The sequence below is a fragment of the Empidonax traillii genome, unplaced genomic scaffold (assembly GCF_003031625.1).
Source record: "Empidonax traillii isolate 1590-97213 ecotype Southwest subspecies unplaced genomic scaffold, ASM303162v1 scaffold77:size1270838, whole genome shotgun sequence".
NCBI lineage: Eukaryota > Metazoa > Chordata > Aves > Passeriformes > Tyrannidae > Empidonax > Empidonax traillii.
In genome coordinates, this window is record NW_020955270.1 from 447,555 (window position 1) to 473,062 (window position 25,508).

The 25,508-nt window shown below is 39.1% G+C and overlaps 1 protein-coding gene across 1 annotated transcript; it reads right to left on the reverse strand.

Annotated features, from left to right (window-relative positions):
- Positions 1-435: 435 nt before the first annotated feature.
- On the reverse strand, positions 436-5,046 carry MRPS30 (mitochondrial ribosomal protein S30). The gene is made up of 5 exons (XM_027880862.1): positions 4,374-5,046; positions 3,983-4,128; positions 2,800-2,902; positions 2,111-2,287; positions 436-743 (listed from the first exon to the last, which is right to left on the reverse strand). The coding sequence occupies exons 1-5, from the start codon at positions 5,029-5,031 to the stop codon at positions 475-477; spliced, it is 1,353 nt and encodes a 450-aa protein (XP_027736663.1). The 5' UTR covers positions 5,032-5,046; the 3' UTR covers positions 436-474.
- Positions 5,047-25,508: the final 20,462 nt, after the last annotated feature.

Below are 25,508 nucleotides of genomic sequence, written 5' to 3' on the forward strand. Positions count from 1 at the left end.
AAAAATTTCCCTTACTACACAATTAAATTGCCAACCTTTCATTTTTAAGAAACAGGTTTTATTCTGAGCTCACTTTCTCTTTAGAATGTATACGCATTTAACCCCTCTCAGGCACAAAACTAGAAATTTATCACCGGTGATGAAGACAGTAGTTTCCTAGTGATACTATCAGATGGTCACATGAATTCATATGAATTCACACTTTGTTGTTCCAGTTCAATATAAACCTATGGATCTGCTAAAAGTACTCGTGTAGAGCAATAGGCTTTTAACAGTAAATAAAAGACATTCAGGTACTCTAGACATTTATTTGTCAGTGTACAGTAATATAAAAAGAAATAAGGCCCAAATAACATATGTATAGTGTTTGCCAGATAAATACCTGACTAAAAACAAGGCTTATTCTAGCTCATACTTCATGAAGTTACAATGAAGTTCAGGCACATACAAAGCAATACTTTATTGATTAATGATTTACAACTCTTTCGGTCTATTTAGTAGAAAACGAACCAAATGAAGCAGAACTTCATCATTAAAATTCTTCACATTACCATCTTCCACAACATCATACAATGGCTTACTCTCTGTACCCCAACAGATATTCTTTCGAGGGTTATTTTTAATAGTTTCTGCAGTTAGTGCTAAAGTATTTAGCTGGTAACAAAAGAAAGCAAAGTATTTTCCATCAGTCACCACTGCCTGTGACACAAAAGGACGGGTCACATCTGCTTCACTCCAGAATCCTACAAAATAAACAAATACCACTAGTTATATAGGGTTTGAAATTTCTATCAGCACACACATCTAAACCCCAGTCTTCAAATACAGAAAAATACTTCTTAGTAGGGAAAAAGTCCTGTTTGCTTTTTTTCATACAGACTAAACAACACATAACCAGCAATAAAGATCTGGACGTACTTGTGCTTTGTACGCAGTTCCCTATCACCAACTGATAAAAACCACTTGCTGATCAGCCAAGTGATTTCGCCAAATCAGTTAGGTAACTAATGCATCCAAAGTCCTTCAAATGAGCTGAGGGAAAATGTCTTTTAACTATTCTATGCTTCTTAAGAGCATGAACATTTGTTTCATGACAGAAGCATGCACATGTATCCATGAACATAACTTTAGCTAGAGTGATCAGCCAAATACCAAGAACACTATATCAGTATTAATGCTTCAAACAACCTCCCCTAAGCGTTATTTGTACTTTTAAAATATTTACCTACTTATCCATGCATTACATTTATGTACTAGCACAGTAATATACCTTAAAAAATATTTTTATCATGTGTGATGAACGATTTTAGAAACTGTTACAAAAAAAAAAAAAAGCCATAGATTTGAATCATGCTGCTTTTTAACTCATGATGTGTTTGCAGAGGCAACCAGCTCTGAAGCCAGGATTTACTTGACTTCAACCTTTTAGGTCCATAGACTTAAGTCAAGCTTTCTAAGACTGTTATATAAAAATTTTATGCAGAGCCAGCAATATACATCATAGTCAAAGGATTTTCTTACATGTGCTCTTTCTAAAGTGAAACTACAAACTATCACGTATCTTACAGTAACACTAGACAGTCATTACATTTACAAGAATAAGCAAAAGACTGATCTGGTCTATCCATCCAGGTCTTCTGGGAGTTTTAGACCAAAGAAGGCATAAAACCCTAAAGTAAGGCTGCTGATATTTTTCTTTCACTCACTGTTGTTTCACAGAACTGAAGAAGTACTGAAATGTGGGTTAAGCAACACAGTTTCAGAGAAAAAACTCCAAAACTGTTTGATACCTACCAGATTTCCAGTAACTAAGGTGAAAAGAGGAAGTGAAAGAAAAATTGAGGTTTTTGCAGGGGCTTAGTATTATACATGAAAAAATATTTGTCTCAGTAATTAATTCCCCCTGAAACAAAGTACTCAAAGATGAAGCCTTAACTCTCTTTTGTAAGGCCTGCTTCATTCATTAGTTCAATTAGATCTGTAGAGACCTACTTAAAGGATGGTCTTCAGAAACAAAAACATGAAAAAAAAGGGGGTGCTGAGAAAAGTTTAAAAAACTTTACAGCAGGCATTCATAACCAGGAAGAATTTGTGAAGTTGACTGTCTCACCCTGATACATTGCTTGTGCTGCTGTCCAGGCGAAGAGACTTGCAATACCATTTGATCGATAAACAACTTCAATCTGATCCTCAAGACGTGCTTTTATGAGCCTCTCCCGCTTTAGTCTATCAGGAATGAGATGAAACTGGGTATGTCCGTAACAGCATGGATCTGCCACCTTTGATCCTGTGTTCCCCAAAATGAAAAAATCAGTCAGAGAGAGAACACTTTCATTATGCACACAAATACACCTGCACTATCAGTCTCTAAACATAACATCTGAACCTCTGCTGTAGATCTGTGTAAATGCTGAGATTCTGGGTGAGACTGGAGGAGCTGCTCAATTTCAAAAGGCAAGAGTTCACATACAAAAACGTCTCTTAGGAGATGTATAAAAATTCAAAGGTAGTTTTGTGTTAATTTTCTATTCAACTCAACTCCTTCAAGAAAATCTGGACACACAATACTATATGCAGGAGGATGCTACTCCCCGCTGCCTAACTGACATGAAATCTCAATAGAGATTTATATACTTCATATATTTATAGAGTATAGCTAAATATAAAAATGCACAACTTTTTTCAGTTGATGGGAGAAGGAGGATTTAGGTGGTTTTTGTTTGGGTGTTGGTTTTTGTTGTTGGATTTTTTTAACCAAAAAAAAAAAGTAGTTAACATTTCATGATCAGAAGCTCTTACCTATATATACCTTATTTTCGTACTGCTTTTTGAACAACGGCAGTTTGGATGGTTTGTGATTAATAACAGGAACATCACCCAGATCTGAATCCAGAGGTACAACCTTCAAGGCCGCAGAAGAAAGAAAAAACATAATGTAAGTCACGTTTCTGACACTGGGTTTCACATACTACAGTACTTTCTGGTCAGACAACAGAAAGTGCAAATCTTGCCTACATACACCATAAAGATAACCTTAACTGAAATTCATTTTTTGCAACAGAACCTCTTGTCTTGTGATGGGTCCTAGCACAGTCATCTTATACTGAAGTCTTACTTTTCTGCAACATACAATTATATAATCAATGTGTGAAATTATTCTACCGAAGTTGCCAGTTGGTACAATCTTCAAAATAAGAATCTCCTTCTGTAGAACAACAGCTAAAACTTTCTAGCAGCAGCCAATAAACTAACTTGAACTGGTAGAGTAAGTTTCGGTGTTCTGCACTGCACAACATGTCTAATTGCCTAGACAGTTCTTCCAAAATGCCAAGTTTTGTAGCATCTGACAGTACCAACCTAAGCAAATTGTACTACTAAGTTATTAATAAAGGCTCTGTGTTTACAGAGAGCGCAGTAGTTTTCTGTTTGTGGTGTACACAGGGCAATCAGACCCACACTGCCTACACAGTTATCATTGTATGAATATGCAAAAAAACCACTAGTATATTGAAACAAAATATATTTCCAGGAAACTGAGCATTCAAGAAAACAACTGTTAAGTAGTACCAACAGACAACAGAGCTCACATTCAGATTATATGTGCTCTCTCTTACTCCATTCTGTTCTTCACCACTCCTAATGTACTATTCTTCTCCACTGAAGAGAGAACATTTCCCAAAAGAATAGTCCTTATTTTTGCCTCCACTTCCAAGCATAAAATGTTAGCAAATTAATTTAATTAAATGAATCAATGCACAATTTAAAGTGCAAAAAGAACCACCTTGGAGTTCAGGAGACCATCTCAATACCTACAAAGCAACTACCACAAGGTAGTAAGGATCCTAAGACTTGAAAAACACACAAGTGTGCTACATGTCTGAAAACCACATATTCCACACTCTACGTGCAGCATGGTTTCAGTGGCTGCCAGAAACAAAAATGAAAATTCATGTTATTAACTTGCTGTTGGAAACATGCCCACCTCGGGAAGCTGCTTTGGCACCCGGATCTGGAGGTGTGGCTTATCATCTATCTGGAATCGCACAGGATCAACCCTACCCTTCCGATGTCCATGAGCAACAACTTCCTCACCATGATGCCAGTAATAGTTAACTTCAGGCTTCAGATCTGAAACAGAAAAGAAGAATACAGAAAAGTGGTGACTGCCCCCGTGCATTTGAAATGCTCCCAATTCTTCTTTAGCTGCAGCCAAACACAAAAGCCCTAATCCAAAGAGAATGATAGGGACAAATTACTACTGATGGCATGCGCATCTGATCTGAACAGTACGCCAGCGACCCTGCTGCCGGCTGTGGCCGATCCTACCGCCCCAAGGCTCCCACGCCCCCTTCTTTGTCAGACCCACTCCGCACCAAGGGAGGAGGCCGCCAGCAGCGGATTGCGGCCGGACAGGAACGCGGCGAGGGTGGAAACAAGCTGCGTGAGGAAGGGCCCGGGCGTGTGCTCCTGGTCACGGTACAGGAACGGCCGCTTTTTGTTCTGATAGAAGCTCTCCTGCAGGAGAGCGTCGCAGGCCAGGGAGCGCAGCGCGCCCATATCCAGGAGTGGCAGCGCTCCCGCCGCTGGCTCCGGGTTTATCGCATCCCCCGAGGCTGTCGCAGCCTCCGGGTTTGTCGCAGCCCCCGGTGCTCCCACTGCCGGGTCTCGGCCGGCCTCGGGTGCCGCTCCCGCCGCCACCGCTACCGGGGGCAGGCCCGGAACGAAGACGGTGTTGGTGAAGCTGCGGTACCAGCGGTCGGCGTTGAGAGCGAAGGTCTGCGGGTACACCATGTACTTGGGCCGCTGCAGCTTCCCGTACAGCCGCAGCTTCTCCTCCACCGTACCCGCCGCGTGCACTTGCTGCTTGAAGCGCTCCCGGCGCTGCTGCTGGGCCGCCTTGCTCTTGGCCGTAAGGGACGCCACCACGGGCGGGTAGAGCGGCCCGGAGGCCGGCGAAGGCCCAGTGGGCTCGGTCTGCGAGAACCAGCGGCGGCCGGGCCGGAGCAACCCCCGCGCCCCCAGCGCCGCCATGTCGGGAGCTGCGGAACGGGGAGGGGCGAGGTCGGAAACCGTAGGACCTGATTGGCCGCTGGGAGCACGTGGCCAGACAGTCATCCAATGGGCGAGAGGCTCCTCCTCCGGCGGCACGGCCGGGGCAGGAAGCGGCGGGGCCGTGGTAGTCATGTGACTCGATGGCGCCCATTGCCGCCGCGGCTGCATGCGCGCCTTCCCTGCACAGAACTACAACTCCCAGGATGCAGAGCTGGGGTGGCCGGTGCCCAGCGGGGTCGTTGTGCCGCCCAGAGAGTCACAGGGTCAGTTCAGGGGTTGGGAAAGACCTCTGGGATCGTCGAGTCCAGCCTGTGACCGAACACCAACTTGTCAAGGGGACCATGGCTCTCAGTGCCATGTCCAATCTTTTCTTAGGCACTCCCAGAGACAGTTACGCCACATCCTCCCTGGGCAGCCCACTCTAGTGTCCAATCACCCTTTCCATGAACAAATTCTCCCTACTGGCCAACCAAACTGTCCCTGGCACAGCTTAAAGCTATGTCCTATTACTCTGTCACTCTCTGTGAACACTCGAAGGAGCCTTCGCCTGCTTCCATTCGAGAGGAGAACCCTTTGGGCCCAGTTTTCCAATGGTCCGGGTCTCGAGGAGCACGTTCCAGCTGCTGGGAAGGGCCCTCTGAAGGGCCTGCTGTGGGTGCCCACAGCGCTGAGTGTAAACTGAAATGACCAATTGTCAGAACATTCTGAGCCTGTAGAGTCTGGCTTTAATAAAGGAATTCAACCCTGCTAAATATGATCTGTTACAACCTTTGTTTGTGAAACGAAATAAGCTAAAATTGGCGTACTGATAGCTCAAGAGTGCCACAGTAACTGCATGTTCATATTCAAGACACTTCAGAAGATAAGCATTTCTCTTTGGTGAACAGATGAAGTTCACTATTTATTCTTAAAACTTATTTCTTTTTTTTTTTTTTTTAAACTTGATGATTTGCAGTATTCTTGGGAGATTGATTAGGTTTTTTCCTGTATTTCCATAAAACATGATTACGAGTGCGACAGGAAGTTATGACTGGAATTGGGACAGGAGTTACATTACACACATCCCAGATAATCTGCCCTCTTAACTTCAGCTTAGCTTTCTGCTAAATTTATGATTACTGCTTCACTGGTGCGATTTTTGGAATTTCTAGGAATTTTTGGAATGCACAACAAAGATGTAAACCTAGAGTTTGGGTTGAGATTTTCAAAGAATATAGAATTTAAACTATCATCTTCTCTAGGAGGAAGAAAAATAGAAATTAAACTCTTGTTAATGCATAGCTAAAGAAAAGCTGTCCTTTAGCTCAAGATTCACAAGGTGTGTTATAAAAGACTGATTTCAATGTTAAATTGCAACTCAGTTAAATATTGCGTATTTAAAATTTGGATGTCTTCATTTTGAAACCAGCTGCTCTTTACTAGATGGGTGAAGACCTTAGGTCAGATAATTGACCATTTAGGAAACAACCACCCTCCTTTTCCTCATTCCACACACTGCAGTCTCCAAGCGCATATGCATATGCCTGTTTTTCTCTGGATTGATAAAAGCATTGCTGAGTCTTGAACTACGTGGCTAGTACTGAAGAGAGTACTGAAGAGAGTCTGAAAGTGTTCAGACCATCAATTCATAATGGAAACTTTATCTGTGAGAAGCATTTGGCCATCTGCACTGAGTAAAGGCTTTGAACCTGGTGTGTAGGACTGTAGGCTGTTTTCAGAGCCTCATAGAATCCCCTGTAGTCACACTATTGGTCTACTCTGGCCTCCAATCGGGAGGCCTGGAGACACACCATCTGTAAACTGCTGCTGCTTTTGAGAACACACGCAGGATCACTCTTGAGGAGAAAAGACAACGCATAAAGAATCGCATCTCATCGATATCACCTGGGGAGTCTTTCTGCTGTGCCTTCTGCGGCTGGACTTGTCTATCTTGCATTGGCCTTTTTAGCCATCAGTGCGCTTGTAGCAAGTGTGGGTAGAGCCCTTCTCAAATCTTCGTTCGTGAAGCCTAGCCATGATGATGATGATAAAGGACACTGATCTGGTGTGGCAAAGACACTAAATCTCTTCCCTTGTGATCACAACCAGCTATGTCAAACTTACACAGGCTGTTAGGGAAAATCACCATGTACTATTCTTGGGCACTTTGCATCTCCGCTTTCAAAACTTGTTCTCCTTGCTAATTATAAATATTCTTCTCATTTCATACTTGAGTGTATTCATGGTCAATTTATACCTACTTGTCATTGTGCCAACATTATCCTTTAGTTTAATTAGCTTTTTGTTCTCTTTGATCTTGGCCTTCTAAAATATTGATGGAGACCAGTCGTATCACCTCTCAGTCTTCATTGACAGAGGCTCTTCTCACACAGAGTTCTCCATTTCCCTGATCATCTTAACAGCCCTTTCTTGCATTCCCTCCAGTTTTGCATTTCTCTCAGGGATATGTGACCGTACTGAACCCATTAATTCCTAAAAGGGACTGTATTACCTCCACCAGGATTACTAACATTTTGCCACTGTTAAAAACCTTTCTCATCATGTTGTCAAATCAGAACTGCCTGCCTTGCTGCCATAAGATACTGTGAGCAACTTTTGCATGGGATATTTTAAACCCTGACGAAGTTCAATACAGAAACTGAATATAACTGATGAAGTGAATGTTTAAAAGACTGTTTTGATTTTCCCTACTTTATTCAAGGGCTGATACCAACTATAACATTAGGTAAGAGATATCAGAAACCAGTGCTATGCTTTAACCTACAGTTAGAATCTGATCTGCTGATGTTCTGGTCACAGTTTTATTTTATTTGCTTGTTGTACATTGTAGTATCATTCATCCTGAGGTAGGAGCTTCAAGGGCTTGGATAAAATGTCCCAATAGACAGTCTGGTTAAAGGTACTGGGGTGCTTTGCGGCCAACTCTGTCATAAGCTTTTGATTAAAGCATATTATGCAGCCATAGGTCTCTTGTTTCAGAAAAGCGAACTGTCAATTAAAAAAGGATCTATTGCCCTTTTCTCCTGACTTAATCTGCAGTATCCAAATTATCCTAAACCTACAAACCCAGAGGATCTTTGTGATGGTTAAATGAATGCTTAAAGAGAGCCTGTATTAGAAAGCTTATCCTGCCTAAATTGTTCAGTACAAATGCTAAGGTGGATGTCATAGCCTTACATCTCTAAAACTGAAACTAGAAAAAAGCCCTGTATCTCAGTTCCAACATGAAGGTCATCAGTTTGAAGCCCAAAAGTTGTTCAGAAACTAGTGCAGTTCACCATCTTGAATCCACTCTGTAGGAAGGATGACATACATATTCTGTTTCTAAAACTTAGAAATGAGACAGAGTACACTAAATGTACTCATTTAGAAATGAGATTGCATAGATGTTAATTACTGGGCAGGCTTGATATCTCCTGTGTGCAATTGTAGAAGGTGCTTAAGCGCACACATTTCTTCAGTAATCTTCACCAGATGCACAGGTACAACGCAAATGTATCACAAGGATCACATAATGGAGGTGTATCTTATCCAAGACCCAGCAGGAGATGTAAGGTCTGAGTCTGCTTTACCTGGCCATGGTGGGATTGCTCTGTGTCCCATGGCAGTCACTGCCAGATCTGCAGCAACTGAGAAAAGGTTCAGTCTCTGCACCTGCTAAGCCATTCCATACCTGTGCTGTGATGCTGGTACCATGCACCTTCTCAGAGACCTTCATCTTATTTTAGAAGGTAGGGAAAGGAGTTAACAGTGAGACTGAAGCTCTTCAAATTAGGAAGCTTCAGAAGGTAGCCATAGGTTAGACATGGATTTTGTTGTAGACTGAGTAATAAAAGATACTGTAGTTCGAGTCCAAAGCAGTGATGGCAGACCCTCATCACATCTGAGGATATGCTGAGGATTGATGATGTCCTGCTCTACTTCTCCTAGAAACTTAGTCCAAAGGTAGGCCAAAAAAACATGTTAGAAGTCAGTTCAGGAAAATTCATAGGCAAGAGTCTCTTGACTCTTGACTCTAACCTGTGATAAACAAGGTGACTAATCAATACCAGGTATTCCTCTTATAATAGTATCTCAAGACACTGGAGGAAGACTGAACCTCCAGTAAACTAAACACTACATCCTACACCTGCATAATAAATAAAGTGATTCTTCATCTGGCAATGTCAGTTAAGTTGTAGACAGGACTGACACTCTGCTCTTAGAAGTACTTGCTGACTGTCTTGTACTCTTAATGGTAGACACGTCTTTCTACCAACTGAGTTTTATTTTAGAAGTTCTGCAGAAGATTAGTTAGCCACTGTGTCTCTCAGTTTGGGGACAGGTGTTGGACAAGGCATATCAATACTTTTTGGTGCTCATCTTGGAGGATGAAAATCAGATTTCAAAAATCCAGGAATATATCCAGGTTTAACCAGCTACGGTGAAATTCTCTGAAATTCATTTGTTTTGTTTGTGACTCAGGGCTAGGTCCACCAAAGAACTTCAGTGGAGTCTCTCTCTGTCTTCACTCTTTCAAGCCTGAATGTTTGACTAGTAGTGGAACACATCTTTTTGTTGCCAAAGTTAATGGATTAACCAAAAATATACAGTGTATTTCAAAACTGAAGAGAATAGATATCTCCAGGAGATCTTTTTACCAGCTTTCTTTAGAAGACATTAAAAAAGTTTAAAATTTCATTACTTTTGCAGAGAAAATTTGATACTGGATATTTCAGCTTAGGTAACATCAGTGGGACTGCATACTCCATGTAAAACTCCACGTACTGCAACAGACACAATCTTAACTGTTGAGAAGGTGTTCATTATTTTATGACTTATATCTTCAGCTTATTTTAAAACATATTATATGCTACAACAACAGCTACCAGAATATAACATAATGCAACTCATAACATAGATACATGCCATAGGGAAAGGCCATTATTGTCTTTACTAAGTGAAATCTGTGGATAAATACATGTTTCTTATACATTTTCCAGATATTTTATAGGAATGTAAAATGCATTATTTGACAGACTGAGGTATGCCATTATACATCCTTGAAAATTAAACTGCATAACACTCAAACCAGCATCAGTTAGAATTAAGTTTGCATTATATTTCAACTTCTATTTTAATGTAGTTTCTCAAACAAATTCCTTTTGGGCTAAAATTGCCTATGTTCTTCTATAGATCAAAGATCTCAACACACACCACCATTCCCCATTCCCCTTTTAAAGCAAAATTAAAGCACCTTTGTTACAGGACTATGGAAATGACAGGGCTGGGGCAGGGGAGGGTGGGGGGTGGTGTTTCTGACCAAACCTTCATTTTAATTAGGAAAACAAGTTAAAAGAATTAACTTCAAAATTGGTCCACTTTCTAATTCTTATGTGAGATTTAAGAGTCCAGATGAATTTAATGAAAGTTTCTTGTCTCAAAGCAAGGAGACTTCCAAATGGGAATTCGACAGTCACTTTCTGCCCATTGTGGCTCTACATACCGTTACAGAAGGGCAGTTAAGAATGGTGATGACATTTAAGACCACTCTGGCTTCATAATGCCATATAGATAAAAGCTTATCTTGAAGACATGCTTGACAAAGTTTAGTTTCACTGGACATCAAGCCCATTAGCTAAAAAAAAAAAAAACAAAAAACAAAAAAAGCCCCCAAAAAACAACAACAACATCACAAATCCTTTGGGAAGACTAGAGTTCTTAGTCAGTTTTACACAGTATTTCAGTGCTATTGTAACAATTACAAAAGAATATCTCGTATATTCCCTATGCATTTTAGGGAACATCTAAGTAGTGGGCATCCCATATGGGCTGTTTCAGGCCATTGCATACAATTTTCCCCAGGTCTGTTTTGTATGGGCATAAAACCCATCTAATATCAATCCCTTCTCTTCAAGACAACTTAGTGCTAAACAAAAAATCCTTACTGTGAAATTAATAAGAAGGAGTTTCTGAAAGAAACAGAAATTGTTTGACTGGAGGAAATAATATACTGTCATTTTGAAAGGTGGGTAGAGCTACTTGAATGCTGATGTGATACCTAAGTGACAGTTCAACATTTGCAGGAAGAGCATTTGTCATTTGCACAGTTACAATATTCAGATAGTGAAATGTGTGCTTTTATGAGGAAACTTGTGGAGCTAGCTATAGGGTTCAAAAGATTATGAGAATAGAAGACTGATGAGTAATTTGGCTCAGTATGATAATGAAGGACTGGGTGTAGACCACAAGTGTTGCAGAATAAAGCTGTATTTATGTACATAAATATTATTACACTATGGTATTACTGAGGCAAGCATTTGTTCTTGAAAGATGTCATGAAGGTGGAATTTGAAGAACTGTGGGAAAGGCTTTACTGAAGTTCAAGTGGACAACATCCACAGCCTTTCCTTCATCCACTGACTCACCCTGTCAGAGAGGAGATCACATTGGTCAAGCAGGACTTGCCTCTCCTAAACCCATCTGGCAGGGCCTGATCCCCTGGTTCTACTTCATACACTGCATAATCACACACAAGATGATCTGTTCCAGAACCTTGCCTGGCACCGAGGTCAGACTAACAGTCCTGTTTTTCACCAGATCCTCCTTCCAGTCCTTTGTGTGGATGAGCATCACATTGGTCAACCTTCAGTCATTTGGGACCTCCCTGATTAACCAGGAGTTCTGGTAAATCGTGGAGAGTGGCTTGGGGAGCTCTTCTGCCAGCTCTGTCAGTACTCTTGGGTGGATTCCACCCAACACCATGGACTTGTGAGTGTCTAGGTGGCTCAGCGGGTCACTAACTACTTCCTTCTGGGTTCTGGGAGATTTATTCTGCACCCAGTTCCTGTCTACCAGCTCAGAGGTCTGACTACGCTGAGGATAACTGGTCTTTCTGTTAAGATTGTGGCAAAAAAAGACATTAGTACCTCAGCCTTTTCCTCATCCTTCATGACAGTGTTTCCCCTCTGCATCCAATGAAGGATGGAGATTCTCCTTGGCCCTCTTTTTGCTGTTAATTTATTTGTAAAAACATTTTTTTGTTATCTTTTACCATGATGGTGAGATGGACTTCTAGCTGCACTTTCAGCTTTCTAATTTTCTCTCTACATGACCTAACAAAATCCCTGTACTCTTCCTGAGTTTCCTGTTCCTTCTTCCATGGGTCATAAACCCTCTTTTGTTTTTTCCCCTGAGTCCTAGTCAAAGTTCTCTGTTCAGCCTGGCCAGTCTTCTTCCCCATTGGCAGCCAAGAGCTGAGGAGGACATCTCACTGATACATCTCACATCAGAATAACAGGTTACACGTGTACTAATAAAGCATCTGGCATGTACAGCATATCTACATACTATGAACCTGTTTTGGCTCCCAAAGCAAGGGGCCCATACAACTCATCGGGAATCTTCACTGCCCGTGTCTAGCAGCTACCTAGGAGAGTCCAGATCAGAGGCTGCTCTGGCAGGTCAGTAATTCAAATATTTGTGCTTGAGCAATAAAAACAATCCCTGGAGCACGTCAGTTTTCTGTTATAGATAATACTTTGTTTTCTCTACATAGCTGTATCTTTTGTCTTTCATTGTCCAGTTTTCTCTTTAAGACACATTTCTAGCAGTTCTTTCAATGAATGAGCTGATTAGACTTTATTATAGATACTAATGTAAGAGAAGCACAGAAGTCATTTTAATATCACTCATCTTCTCTAACTTCAGTTGTCGCAGTTAGACTATCTAACTAACAAGCCATAGAGGGAAAAGCACCTCAAGAGTGATTTGTTCCATCCTTTCTTAACAATTTTTTTTTTTAAATGAAGATTACATCACTCCCTGGAGGAGCTAAGTCTCTATGGAAACAGAGTACATCTTTCTGAGGAAAACTTGAACTTAAGTCATGAATTTAGAGAGAAAAGTGTAAGTTGTTATCACAATATTTGCAGTGTTTTATGATAAAGCTTTATTTGTAGACTGCAGAATGACTTCTTTATGACTTTTGTTTTCCACTATAACAACAAAAGGGACAATTATGTTTGAAAAATCAAGCAACCACTATTTGGTGAAAAGCCAATACTGTATAAAGCACAGAACTTCCAGAAGGAGAATGGATGAAGTATGTAAAATAACATGTTGCTGTACTACAAACAACATGCTTCGAGATATAATGTTAAGGGCTGTGAGAAGAGCAATACCACTAGATGTCACCATCCTTCCACACAAAATTCATCAGCAACCGGCCTGATAAAATCTTAAGTCATGATTTGCCAGCTCTGTTGCTTTGTAGTGCAATGAAAAGCTATGTCGTATCATTTGTTTCTGGTGGCATTGTGTTTAGATAGTTCTAAAATCCTAATTCTCAGATGAAAACCTGATTTTGGGTTTGAGGCTAGCCCAGATTCATGAATCTAAGAGGAAACATTGATGGTTAAGTTCACCTAATAATGCTGCTGCAGCTCAGTCCAGCTGGCAGTGCATTGTTGGAGAGTATGAAGTCAAGATCCTATTCCCATCTCTTCTACTGATGTACTGTATGACTTTGCCAAGCCATTTCACCTTAACTTTCCTGTTTTCAGTTTACTGTAAACACTAGTTTTCTCTGTGCAGGAACTAAGCCCAGAAATGTTGTTTGTTGGAACATCTTTATCTTAATTCAGTGACAGGTATTGCACATATTTGTCTGAAAAAAATAGTTGTATAGGTCCAGCTGAGAAAAATGGTGGAGGGAGATATCCACTCCCTAATCTAGCCTTATATTATCCTCCATTCTGAGCAATCACTGAAATTTCCCTGGAGTCAGAACTGGGATTAGAGGACTTGTTTGATGTACTTAGTACAGGACATCTAAAGCCCTCAGTTCCTGCTCTCTCTCATATAATTCAATGAATAACATTGCATTCGGTTTAAGTTTGTAATATCATATGGGATGCAGATAGGAACTCAATTCAATTCATCTCCTGGATAGGCCAGTCATCTTTTATCTGCTCTGATCCAGGATGGGGTTTCCTACTTAATTTTTTTTTCAACAGAAATACAGTTAAGTAGAACTTTATAAAAATGCCTCATTGACAGGATCTTTATTTTTTTATGGATAAATCTGCTCATTTGGAGCTTAAGGGGAAATACTTCCTCTCATCTTTAATAAGGCAAGGGAGCAAATACAATCTTCCCTGCATTTGAATTTTCTCCTGTCTTATTCCATGGGATACTTTTGTGCTTCAAAGGCAAATGCAAAGAATAATTGCACAATATCCACAACAGAAAAGACCATATCTAAGATCAAATTAAGTATATATATTCCAACCACAGAACATCTAAATATATTCAAAATTAATCTACTAACCTCTCATTTTCCCAATGGCATTCCCTTCTGACTCCTGCAGTATTTCCCTCCTTGAGCTGAGATCCTATACTATCAGGTATGAGCAGGTAGTAAAGGCTCCTTTCACATTCTGATGGGAGTACCATACTTTTGATTTGAAGAAGAAAAGGATTTTTTGAGCCAAATGGCTTGTCCCATTACCACTGCAGTATGAATTACTAGAAAGACAAAAGGTGACTGATGATGAAAAATACAAAGGTTACTATAAAAAGAACAAACTGTCAGCCCTAATAGGGATAGTGATTATATTTAATTACATATTTAAATGTTGAACAGCTTGACTGAGGCATGCTTGTCTCTATCAGTATATGTTACCAATGAAAGTCTGTGCCAAACACTTTTCTTCATCCTGTCAGCACACTAGGTGACAACACAAAATAGTAGTCCACACTGTTCCCCAGAGGCTGTTCATTTTGGAATGAGGCACAGGATGGAAGACAATGCACAGACTGCAGAAAAAGCAACAATAAACCTGCATAAGATTTCACATACTTTACTTTAAAATAGATACCATATAAGTACAATCCCAACCCATGATGCATAATTTTCATGGAAACAGACAGATCTAGTGTTACGTGCTCTAAAATGAACAAAGCAATATTTTTTATATTCCAGTATTAGATTTTAAATGCATCTCTAAAACTATAATAACAGGGATACTTTCAAAATAGAGGAACTCCATAGTGACAAAGTTGATGAACACACACATAGGAGGTTTTAGATGAGATTGAAGGATGCAAATTTACATTTTATGTTTTTTTTTCAAGAAATTAAATGAGCTCTTAAAACCATCATCTAAGATGTTCAGTGGGCAGCCCTAGGGCTAACCAAAGAAACATTAACTATTTTTACTTTCTGCAGTTTTAAAGGTTACTTATGTTGTATTTTATGTAGGCATTTGAAGGAGAGCTTTGGTGAAATAAATCTCATCACCTGATTAGTATCTACACCTAAAGCAGGTATCTATATTAGCTAAGTTGTCCAGGCTTCCTGTATAATCCAAGGATATTTAGTAAACAGTCAGTGCAGTCTAGAAGGCAATTTCTCTCTCTTTGGAGAAGACACCTACTGAGTAAGCTCTCAGCTATGCTCTGAAATAGGAAATTATGTGTCCAGCCACCATAGCAGACACACACATGGTAGACATCAGAGTTGAATCCATCCCTGATCACTTACACAGGTAGTACCATTTCCTCAATAACACATCAGGGTTTTAAAAGCTGGCTAAAGGTGTTTTAGCAGTGTAGGCAAACTCGAGGATTGCTGTGACGGGAATGAGGCTATTCTTTCTGACACAGATAGGAGGCAGTAGTTTGCTTTCTGGAAGAAATGCTCTGGTCCTATGAAGTTACCTTCTTTGCATGCCCCTGCCTCTCTCACAGCCATCCCAGCAGCAGCTGGCTCACCTTGGACGTGTGATTTATCTAAAGGAAGAAGATGGATGGGTCATTGTTCCTGAAGCAAGCATGCAGCTCTGGGCCTTTATAGTTCTGAGGTACAGCCCAAACCTATAGGAAGCAGTGAAAAGTCTGCATTTTCATTCATAATATTCTGAAGTAGATTTGTGCATCATTCAGGCTTCTGAAAATACTGTTTTCGCTAATTAGTTACTAACTAATAGCAACTATTTAGATAAAACAGATTGCAGCTACCAAAATTGAAGGGAGAATTAAAACAGCAGCTTTGTTTTCTGTCTGGATTTTGAGACATTGGAGTCATTCACAATGAATATTTTTAATAGTTCTCCACAACTATATGAGACAGAAACGTCCTGTGAAACACTTATTTTTCCTCAAAAGAAATGAAATTAATATTTTCATGCCAGTCCAGAATGGGAATGAGTTTCAACAAATCAAAATTTCCTGTTGGAAAATATAACTCTTTTCTCCTAAATTTAGGCCCTTACTAGAATGACACCTGAATTGTTGTGATCACTGATATACTTCCTTATGCCTTCACTGTACCTTTCTTTGTGTCTAGCAATTTGCACTTTACCTCTTTCATTTTTCCAGTTTTCTTCTTCTTAAATGTTAAACACTGAGCCTGATTTGCTTTTTTCACTCCCACATTTCTTTCATAAAAATAAGATGCTTTTAAAATCCTGCTGCTATCACACATGGCCTGTTATGTATCAACAAATTATATTTTTGTTTGATTCCAAAAAAAGTGGAATCAGCAGTTGGAACCAGATAATGTCCTTCATTTTTCTGTTTTTATTTGACTGCATGGTGTACAGAGTAGAATATTTATAGCCTTTATTGCTCTTATATTTCTCTTTCACATTAAAGTGTCTCCATTTCAAATTAACAGTTTGGTTTAGGACTTTAATCTAAAAAATGCATATTCTCCTGTGATTACTTTAGTTCTACTCCAATTTTACTTTCTATTCCTTAACAAAATCTAATTCTGTCTTCCAAAATATATCTTCCTCTGTGATTTCAGAAGACCTTTAAAAATTTCATTTCAAAAATGTTTTGGAAAGCCCAGCTTCCCTCAGTTTTACTTTCTGAGTGTCTAAGCTCCCAGTTTTCCCATTCAAACAGAAGAAAATACAGCTCTAGCCAGGGTGGGCTGGAAGCCTAGTCTTCTTCACTACTATGGGCATGTCTAGACTTATTCTTTGACACAGATATCTTACTTTTCAGCACAAAGTTAGTAGATAGTGTTAAAATGCCAGCAGTAACCTGTACCTGGACTTACTTCTTACAGCAGGGAGGGCAGAGTAATGGTAGAACATATACACTGAGATATGTAATGTCAAAGGCTTTGTATTTTATAGAATCACAGAATCATTTAGGTTGGAAAAAATCTCTTAGGATCAGCAAGTCCACCTGTTAACCCAGCACTGCCAAATGCACCACTAAATCATGTCCCCAGGAGCCACATCTACATACCTTTTCTCTGCCTCCAGGGACGGTGATTCTACCACTTCCTTGAGGAGCCTGGTCAAATGCTTGACAGCCCTTTTTCCTGATATCCATTGTTAGCCTCCAGTGGTGCAAGTCTCCCATCTCATGGTTCCTTTCATCCTGTCACTTGTTACCTGGGAGAAGAGGCCAACCACCACCGTGCTAAAACATAGGTTTGTGTAGTTATAGAGAACAATAAGGACTCTTATTCTCTTTTTCTCCAGGCTAAACAATCCCAGCTTGTTTAGCTGAAAATGAACATTACCCACCTTTGCAACGAACACTAACCCAGTTCTTGCCTACCACAACATTTTAATAAAACTCTTCTGCCTGTACACCTAACTCCTTCCTTTTATCTGTTTTCATTGTCTCCTTGTCATCTGGAAGTGGAGCAAGCCATATGAAGTGGAGCTGCATGACACACCGGGTGTGCTCTCCAAGCAGCAGTCTACTCCCACATCATTACGTACCAGACAATGTCTGTAGATTCAGTCTTTCTGTCCCTGTGTCCTGAGCAAGGATGGTCATTCTGTGGGCCTCAGTGTGTAAAGAATTCAAGTATTTAATATTCATGTTATGTGCACATACTTAAAATTAGGCAGAATCTTAAATAATAGAGGGAATTTACAGAATCAGGATCTAATTCTGGCAAAGAACTATGTTTTGGCAGTATAAGTTCTTCCTCCCAAAGAGCTATATAAACTGTCTCTGCAGGCCCAGATTCTAAAATCCTGGGGCCGATAGCATCCCTGGAATTACACTGTTAAGCTTCCAAAAACACTTCTGCAAAGAAAACAGACTGTAAGCCAAACAGATGATTTTCATTATTAAGAATATGTTCCTGAAAGTTAAAAGTTATAGAGACTCTTAAAAAGTGCTACAGTGTTCTTAACTACAAAAACAAAATGTGAAATTAAGACACCTTCAAAGATAACATGCACATAAGGTTACAAATTACCTGAGAGGTTTTTCCAGAGAAAATAGAGAAATGGTGAGAGTTGGTACCCATTATTATGTTTTGCCTTCACCATCTAAGTTATGCAAATATTTTAGAGATTGCATGAAGTGAGACAGTCAAATCACCCTAATTTAGAAGTAGGCATGAGACTAAACAAGCTTTCTGTAAAAGCCTGTTAAAAGAATAGCTTTTATTTCTTCTGTTCTCATCCCCTTTTGTTATCTCTGCTTCACATTCTCAGCACCTTCCAGATGTGCATTCATGTGTGTGTCTGTGTGTGCAAGTTTTCATCGTTATGAGGGCTGCTATTTGTGAGCCACTAGTTTTTATGAATAAAGGAGTCAGAGTTCATATGCCAGCCCATTATCTACCTCCCTCCTTGTAATAAAATTAGTTTAAAAAACATGGCACTTCAAAAGTGCTTAAATTGGGATTGTGTTTGTATGGTCTTTCAGGTTTCCAGTTAGTTTGCAGGAGAATGGGAACAGAGTTCCATTTAGTTGCAACTATTTGTCTTACATTTCACTGAAAACTTGCAGAAGGCTTGAAGAACTGAAGGGCAATTAAAAAAAAAAAAAAAAAAAGGACATAAAAATAACGAGAATAATGAGAAAATCACAGGCTTTCACAATTCTTTCTCCTTAATTTCTTCCCTTGCTCCAGGATGTTTTCCTTTCTTGATTAGCTTGTTTTTCCTTGTGTTTACCTCAGAGATGTATACCACATTAGTGCTGCCATGCCGTTTCTTTGCTGCTGCCAGTCCCCTCCCAGCTTCCAACATGAACTCTCACAGTTTGCTGATAGCAGCCTCTTTTCTCCTTCCCCCTCTTTATTCCAGTTCTTTTCAAGTTTTAGGGCGGGGGGGAAGAATCTTTTTTGTGCTTCATTTTGTTTTTCCCTATTGTCCCTATATATTCTAATAACAACTTATCAATTGAGCCCGTAGGGAAACTGTCATATTTCCTAGATTTTCTGATTCTTTTATGTCAGTAGAGTATAAATATCTGTGATTTAAAAAGCTATTCAAGAGAGCTATGGACGTGATCAGAGAATGGACAGGTAAGTTCACAAACTGAAGCTCAAGAAAGTTGAGCTTCTATCTGAACTGACAAGAGAAGGATCACAGTTTGGGGTTAGAATGGTCCAGTTTTGCATCATTCACATGCTGGAGCACCACTACACTGAAAAATCCAGACAAGCCTTCTATCATTACCCCAAAACTGGAAGTACTGGAGATATTTTCACAAGCTAACATAAGCCAGCCCCTTTCCAAATACAGTCTGGAAGTGTCAGTCCAACACTGCATCTGAACTAATGTTCTTGTCCAGTGGCTTACTACCTTGGATGCCTCAGCACACTAACACATCTGGATTCCATCTGGATCCAGTTGCCTATTTTCACAGCAGTCTAGGTTTGCCACAGCTGTAGGGACAGAGACCTCAAATCTCTGCTACATAAGACCTTGAGACTGAGCTGTAAATCCATTTGTCTTCTGAGCAGAAATATCCATAAGTGTTGGGGAAAATAAAGGTGTACAAGAGACTTTGCCCCTTGGAGAGGTAAGGGAAGGGCATACAGAGAAGCAAGAATAAGGGAGAGAGACAAGCAAAGAGCAACAATCTGTGAAGAAAGCCTCAGTGGCAGACAGGGAATTGTCTGCTAGTTCCTTATGCTGCTTGTTGTCATTCAGAAAAATACAAGCATAATACTTGAAATTATGACAAGCCCTTGATTTTCGAAAAGAAAATTGACTCTGAATTTTGCACACACACAGAGAAAAAAACTGTAGCTTATGTTTAATTGTTGGGGTTTGGTGTTTTTGTTTGTTTGTTTGTTTGTTTCCAAGGGAACAGAACATATAGTGATTGAAAGCACATGTTGCTAAATTAATGTCCTGGAGAAATCCCAAGTGGCCTAAAGTCATGCAGCCTAATTTAATTTGCATTAATAGTACAGTTTGCCAAAAAACATTGTTGGTAGTGTGAGGTTTGGTGTGTGTGTGCTACTGCAAAAAGTAAAGGGATATTGTATCAATGTTTTAGCTTACTGCGTCCATTGACTTGCAAAATATATCCAAGGTCAAGATCCATGGAATTATTTATGTGCTTAAATGCCACTATAACTTTGAGACATGGTCTGTCTAGCTATATGGGGAGGTATCTGTGTTTTGAATCATATTAGAGAAGTGTAACAGAGACATTTTAAGTGTTTGTTAAAATTAATTACTCCTAGATATGCTGCAGATTCTAATGGTGTTTCCTATACTTCCAGTGGTCTAAAATATGAAGCTAGTGTTCTCTTTAAAATCCGAATGAAGTAAGAGTTTCCACTGCACAGCATGGTAACAACAGCATGGCCTCAGAAGGTTAGAGATTAATAGAAAAGCCATGTGTTAAAATTAGGATCAAGAGGAAAGCTGTTAAGATCACCCTTAATATGCTGTGATGGCAACAGGGGAACCTCTAACCTCAGTGACACATAAAAATATCTGCACAGCTCAGAGGCTTTAAGATTCACAACTGCTGCTTGTAGGAGTTAAGAGAACTTGTGATATCTGGTGACTTCTTTAGACTATGAGGACAAGAATAAACACATAGTTCAAGCAAATAGGGAAAAGTCAAGAAACAAAAAATATTCAATACACAACATCCATCAGGTAAAACAAGAAACCATAAGGGCATTGATACTAGGGGGAAGATGAAGAAAAGAAAGGATTATTACCTTGCAGAGGGTCAGAATTATCAGAGAGAATTGGATAAAGAGGACCATAACATTTAATATTTTTTGCACTAGTTTTCATTACCAAATGCTGTTTTCACAATTAATGATATCAATAGAGAAAAATTTTCAGCTTTAAATGGGAATAGACCATCTTAAATACCTTACATTTTCAAGAATTCCTATTGTTATTACTGAAGAGCCACCAAACACAACTTAGCAGCCATTAGCAGTTATCTGAAAATAAATTGAAGTGAATGTATGAATAGAAGAGAAACATGGTGATGCTCTTCAAAAGATGGGAAAACAACATGTAGAATCACAGGTTTTCTGCTTCAGCTAATTTCCTAGAAAAATACTGGAGCAAGTAAAAAAGCTATTTGTGGTCATCGTTATGAAAGCAGAGAAAAGACTAATAATCTATATGGGTTTACTGTGAGCAAAAATCCAGGGGGGTGATACGAAAGAAAGTAGATGTCATACACTTGGACTTCATCTGAGTTTCTTTAGAATCACTGATAGCTTAGATGATATGAGCAAATGAATCCTATTCAATAGAGACAAGTCTGAAACTTTGTATACAAACTGTAATAGTTCATTACCTGAATAGAGGATGGGCAACAACAGGCTAGGAAGCAGTTCTGCAAAAAAAAGTACTGGAGGGGAGAGGGTTTAACAGAGGATTCATCAGGGTTACAGTACTGTATGCAGTTTCTAAACTCCAGGCATTAACATATTTTTGAGCAGAAAAACGCAGAAATAGATTGGCTGTGATGATGGTGGAGTTTCTGTCTTTGAAAACAGAGCAGACAGGCTTCTGTCATCAACACCTAAATCTGGTTACCATACTGAGAAGTGCAAAGGAAAGGCAACTGTAAAGTCCACACTTGTGGGTCACAAAGTTGTCTGGGAGAAGGAACATTGCTATTAAATAAAAAAATAAAAAAAGGAAAGAAATAAAATTGACCTGTGATATTTAATATCTTGCCTAAATGAAATCCAGATACTGTGAGCTGCTCTAACTGGTCTTTGCCAGTCTGTGGCCAACCTGTTGCTAGGTCTGTGCAGGCTACTAATGCAGATTCTACTCGGTTATTGTTGAATCCTGTACTCCCTGAGACAGGTGTCCTCATGCAGGAGCCCATGATAGGAAAGAAAAGAACAAGTCTCCTCTACATATGGTCATGCTCAGAGCAATGCAAACTGTGGTTACTACATGAAAGGGGAGGTGGCAGCAATTTGTGCTCCCCTATTACCATCTTCTGGCACAGAGTGCAAGAAATTATCTCCTTCTTACATTAAAAAAGCATGCCCATTGTTATGAAATATTTCTTTGTGATTCAGATCATAAACGTTGAAAGTTCTTTTGTATTCCTTTCCAGTTCGGTGTTTTTCTTGGGAGTGAATTCATTATTTTATTACTGAGGAGACACATGCTGTCTCCTGCACAGTTGCAGGACATAGATCCAAAATGGATCAAAGACAAAAGTTTTGATCACTTGAAAATAGAACATTCTTTTAAAGCAGATTACAATTAATTATGACATGTGGCACATGCATTGGAATTTTGCTGGCACAGGTCTCCATAAAATGTCCCATTAAAAAGCAAAACTAGAATTCAGCCTCTAGAGTTTTTAATATAATGGTTCTCAGCTTCTGCTGGACCTGTTTTATTATATTCTATAAAGGATTTTTCAAGCATGGCACAAATCAAAGGCCAACTCTATCCCTTGCAAACAAAGTCACAGGTCAAGATGAATTCATTTTACTGGACCAAAGTTGAAAGCTACCGCTTTAGTTTATTACATGACTCAAGGCAGACATCCATTATGAAGTTAATAGAATTTGTGATCATCACGCATTAGACACTTAGTCTGCAGTTTTGACAATTCATCAGGTAAACTGCTGCTAGAACTGGATTTATCAGATCACACACCTTGTGGCATTCTGTCCTGAAGTAATTTCTAAAGCTTGCCTCCCTCAGAGAAAGCTCTAGTGGCACAATTGTTAACGCATTTTCGGTGTATGATTGTGCCTCGCATCAGTGCATCCAGTCCAGTCTTCCTATGTATTTCTTAGCATGATTAATAGTTTCTTTAGCTTAGTGTTTTAGAACTCTAAACACTTTACTTTTTTCTAGCTCCTGATGTGATGTTGTGTTTTGTTATTATACCTAACAGACTGGTGTTTATGATACCACAGCTGTGTGATAGATGAGTTTGCAAAAATATTGAGCTCATTAGTTTGACTCTTTAACTCTAGTAGTGAAGATCTGTGATTTTGGCTTAAAAAATGCCTGTTTGTGTGTCAAGTAATATAAAATCTGTTGCATTTCAATTCACATGAGGAATATTACCACCAGCAGCTATAGCTTAGAAACTTGTTCCTGAGACTCCTGTTAACTGGGCATTGAACTTAAACTCTTCCTCGCTTTTGCAGAAAACTGCCTGTCTCTCATGACTAGTGAGGGATCTCAGGGAGACTTATTCATGTAGCTAGCTAAACTATGTGCCCCAAGTGGGTATGAATCCCTCCAGCTTTCTAATTGAGAAGGCCTGAAGCTGGAGGAAGGGAACCATTCATTTTTTCCCATAAATTTCTGTGTCTATCCTTTTGGCATTGTAAATAAAGTTAAGGCTGCTTTCTTCTATAAGTCACTAGCAGAGCTTGGAGAGTCAGACACTTAAATGAGCTGTCTTTTGGTTCATCCCATGGTGATTTAGACCCACAGTATTCCTCTCCTCTTCTCTTGCCATTGTCTCTGAATCCAATTTTTTTTTCCCATCTGCCAGAATATACTCATGAGGAGCTCAAAACAGTGCTCTTATTAGGATTATTAACTTCCATTTCAGGAATTTAGCAACAACATTCCTTCTACGCCCTCACTATGCTCTCTATCCAATTACTTCCATGTCATTTTTCCAAGTTTTATAAGGTTCAGTCTCTATTGGAAGCTTCATGGAAAGGAAAATCTCAAATGCATGAACTGTTCCACATGTTAGAAACCAGAAACCTTTTTTCAAAGTTAAAGTATGATAAAACTTGGATTAGTGCTTGTACCCAAGAGAAATTACACTAGTGCTTGTTCCCAAGAAGCAGACTCTTCTGTGAGTTAATCTGCTTTCACCTTCCCTTTGCTACACTCCCCTGATCAAATTTGCCAACAGTACTTTCCCCTGTATAAGGATAGGATATGCCATGCTCTGTCATAATTCTTTTCTCCTTCCCACAATTTAATCGTGTTGTCTTCCTACATTACAGTTTTCTTGTACAATCTCCCTGAAAGGAAAAACTGAACATTTTTTACATTGCAAAGCATTTTGCATGTTGAAGGTGACTTAGAAATAATAAATAATACTTAGGACTGCATGCAAACTGATATAAATGAGAAAAAATAGTCATAAATATTTCATATAAATAAATATACTTAGATTTACCACATACCCAAGAAATGAGAGGAAAAAAATATTATACAGTACAAAAACGTTTCAGGTATTTCTGTATATATTGTTTGTTACCATCACATGCACTTACCTAATCAAAGTGTATTGAAAAATTTATATAGGCTTTGCAGGGTTTTGAGCAAATCCCTCTGTTTTATTAATGTTAATTTTTTGGGGCAGTTTATAAAGCAATTGGTTAAATAGGACTTAATTCATAAAGAGCACCTATTTCTATTTTAGTTTGCATACAGGTAAAAGAACTCAAGGAGGTCAGTTCCCTCTCAGGTCTACAGCATGCAGGTGACAGATGGGCCAGTCCTTTCTGTGTCTGAGCATAAAATTTTTGTACAACATTTTCTCTATATCTTATATGGGGTTTTTTACCTTCCTCTGTTGTAATTATTTTTGTTGCTGACTGGTGTCTGTTCTGTCTATTTTCCAAGATCCCCAGAGAAATCCCTCTTGAGTTCCTTGCAGGCATGACCTACTCTTTATTATAAATCATGCTCCTGAGTTCTTGCACATTTGGCAAGACCACACATCTGCCCTCTTATTTCCTTCCAAATTTTGTATACTTCAGTCAACACAACTCACAATTAACTTTTCACAAAGGAAACAGACTTTACTTCTGCAGTTTTTCCTATAAGCAAAATCACAGAGCTGAGGAACAACATTTGAAGGTGAGGGGGGGGGGTGGGGGGTGAAAGCCAAGACAAAGAAAACCCCAAACAAACAAAAGCTGCTTCATGGGAATATTTCATATTGTAGGGAATGACCAGGGCAGTAAGTGAAAACGTAGCTGACCGTGTTTATTTTCCAGAGTGGTAAAGTTCATCTCTGAAAAATAGATGGGACTAGATGAAAAATAATGGACTAGGTGTCCATTACATAAAAAAAAAAAAAAAAAAAAAAAAAAAAAAAAAAAAAAAAAAAAAAAAAAAAAAAAAAAAAAAAAAAAAAAAAAAAAAAAAAAAAAAAAAAAAAAAAAAAAAAAAAAAAAAAAAAAAAAAAAAAAAAAAAAAAAAAAAAAAAAAAAAAAAAAAAAAAAAAAAAAAAAAAAAAAAAAAAAAAAAAAAAAA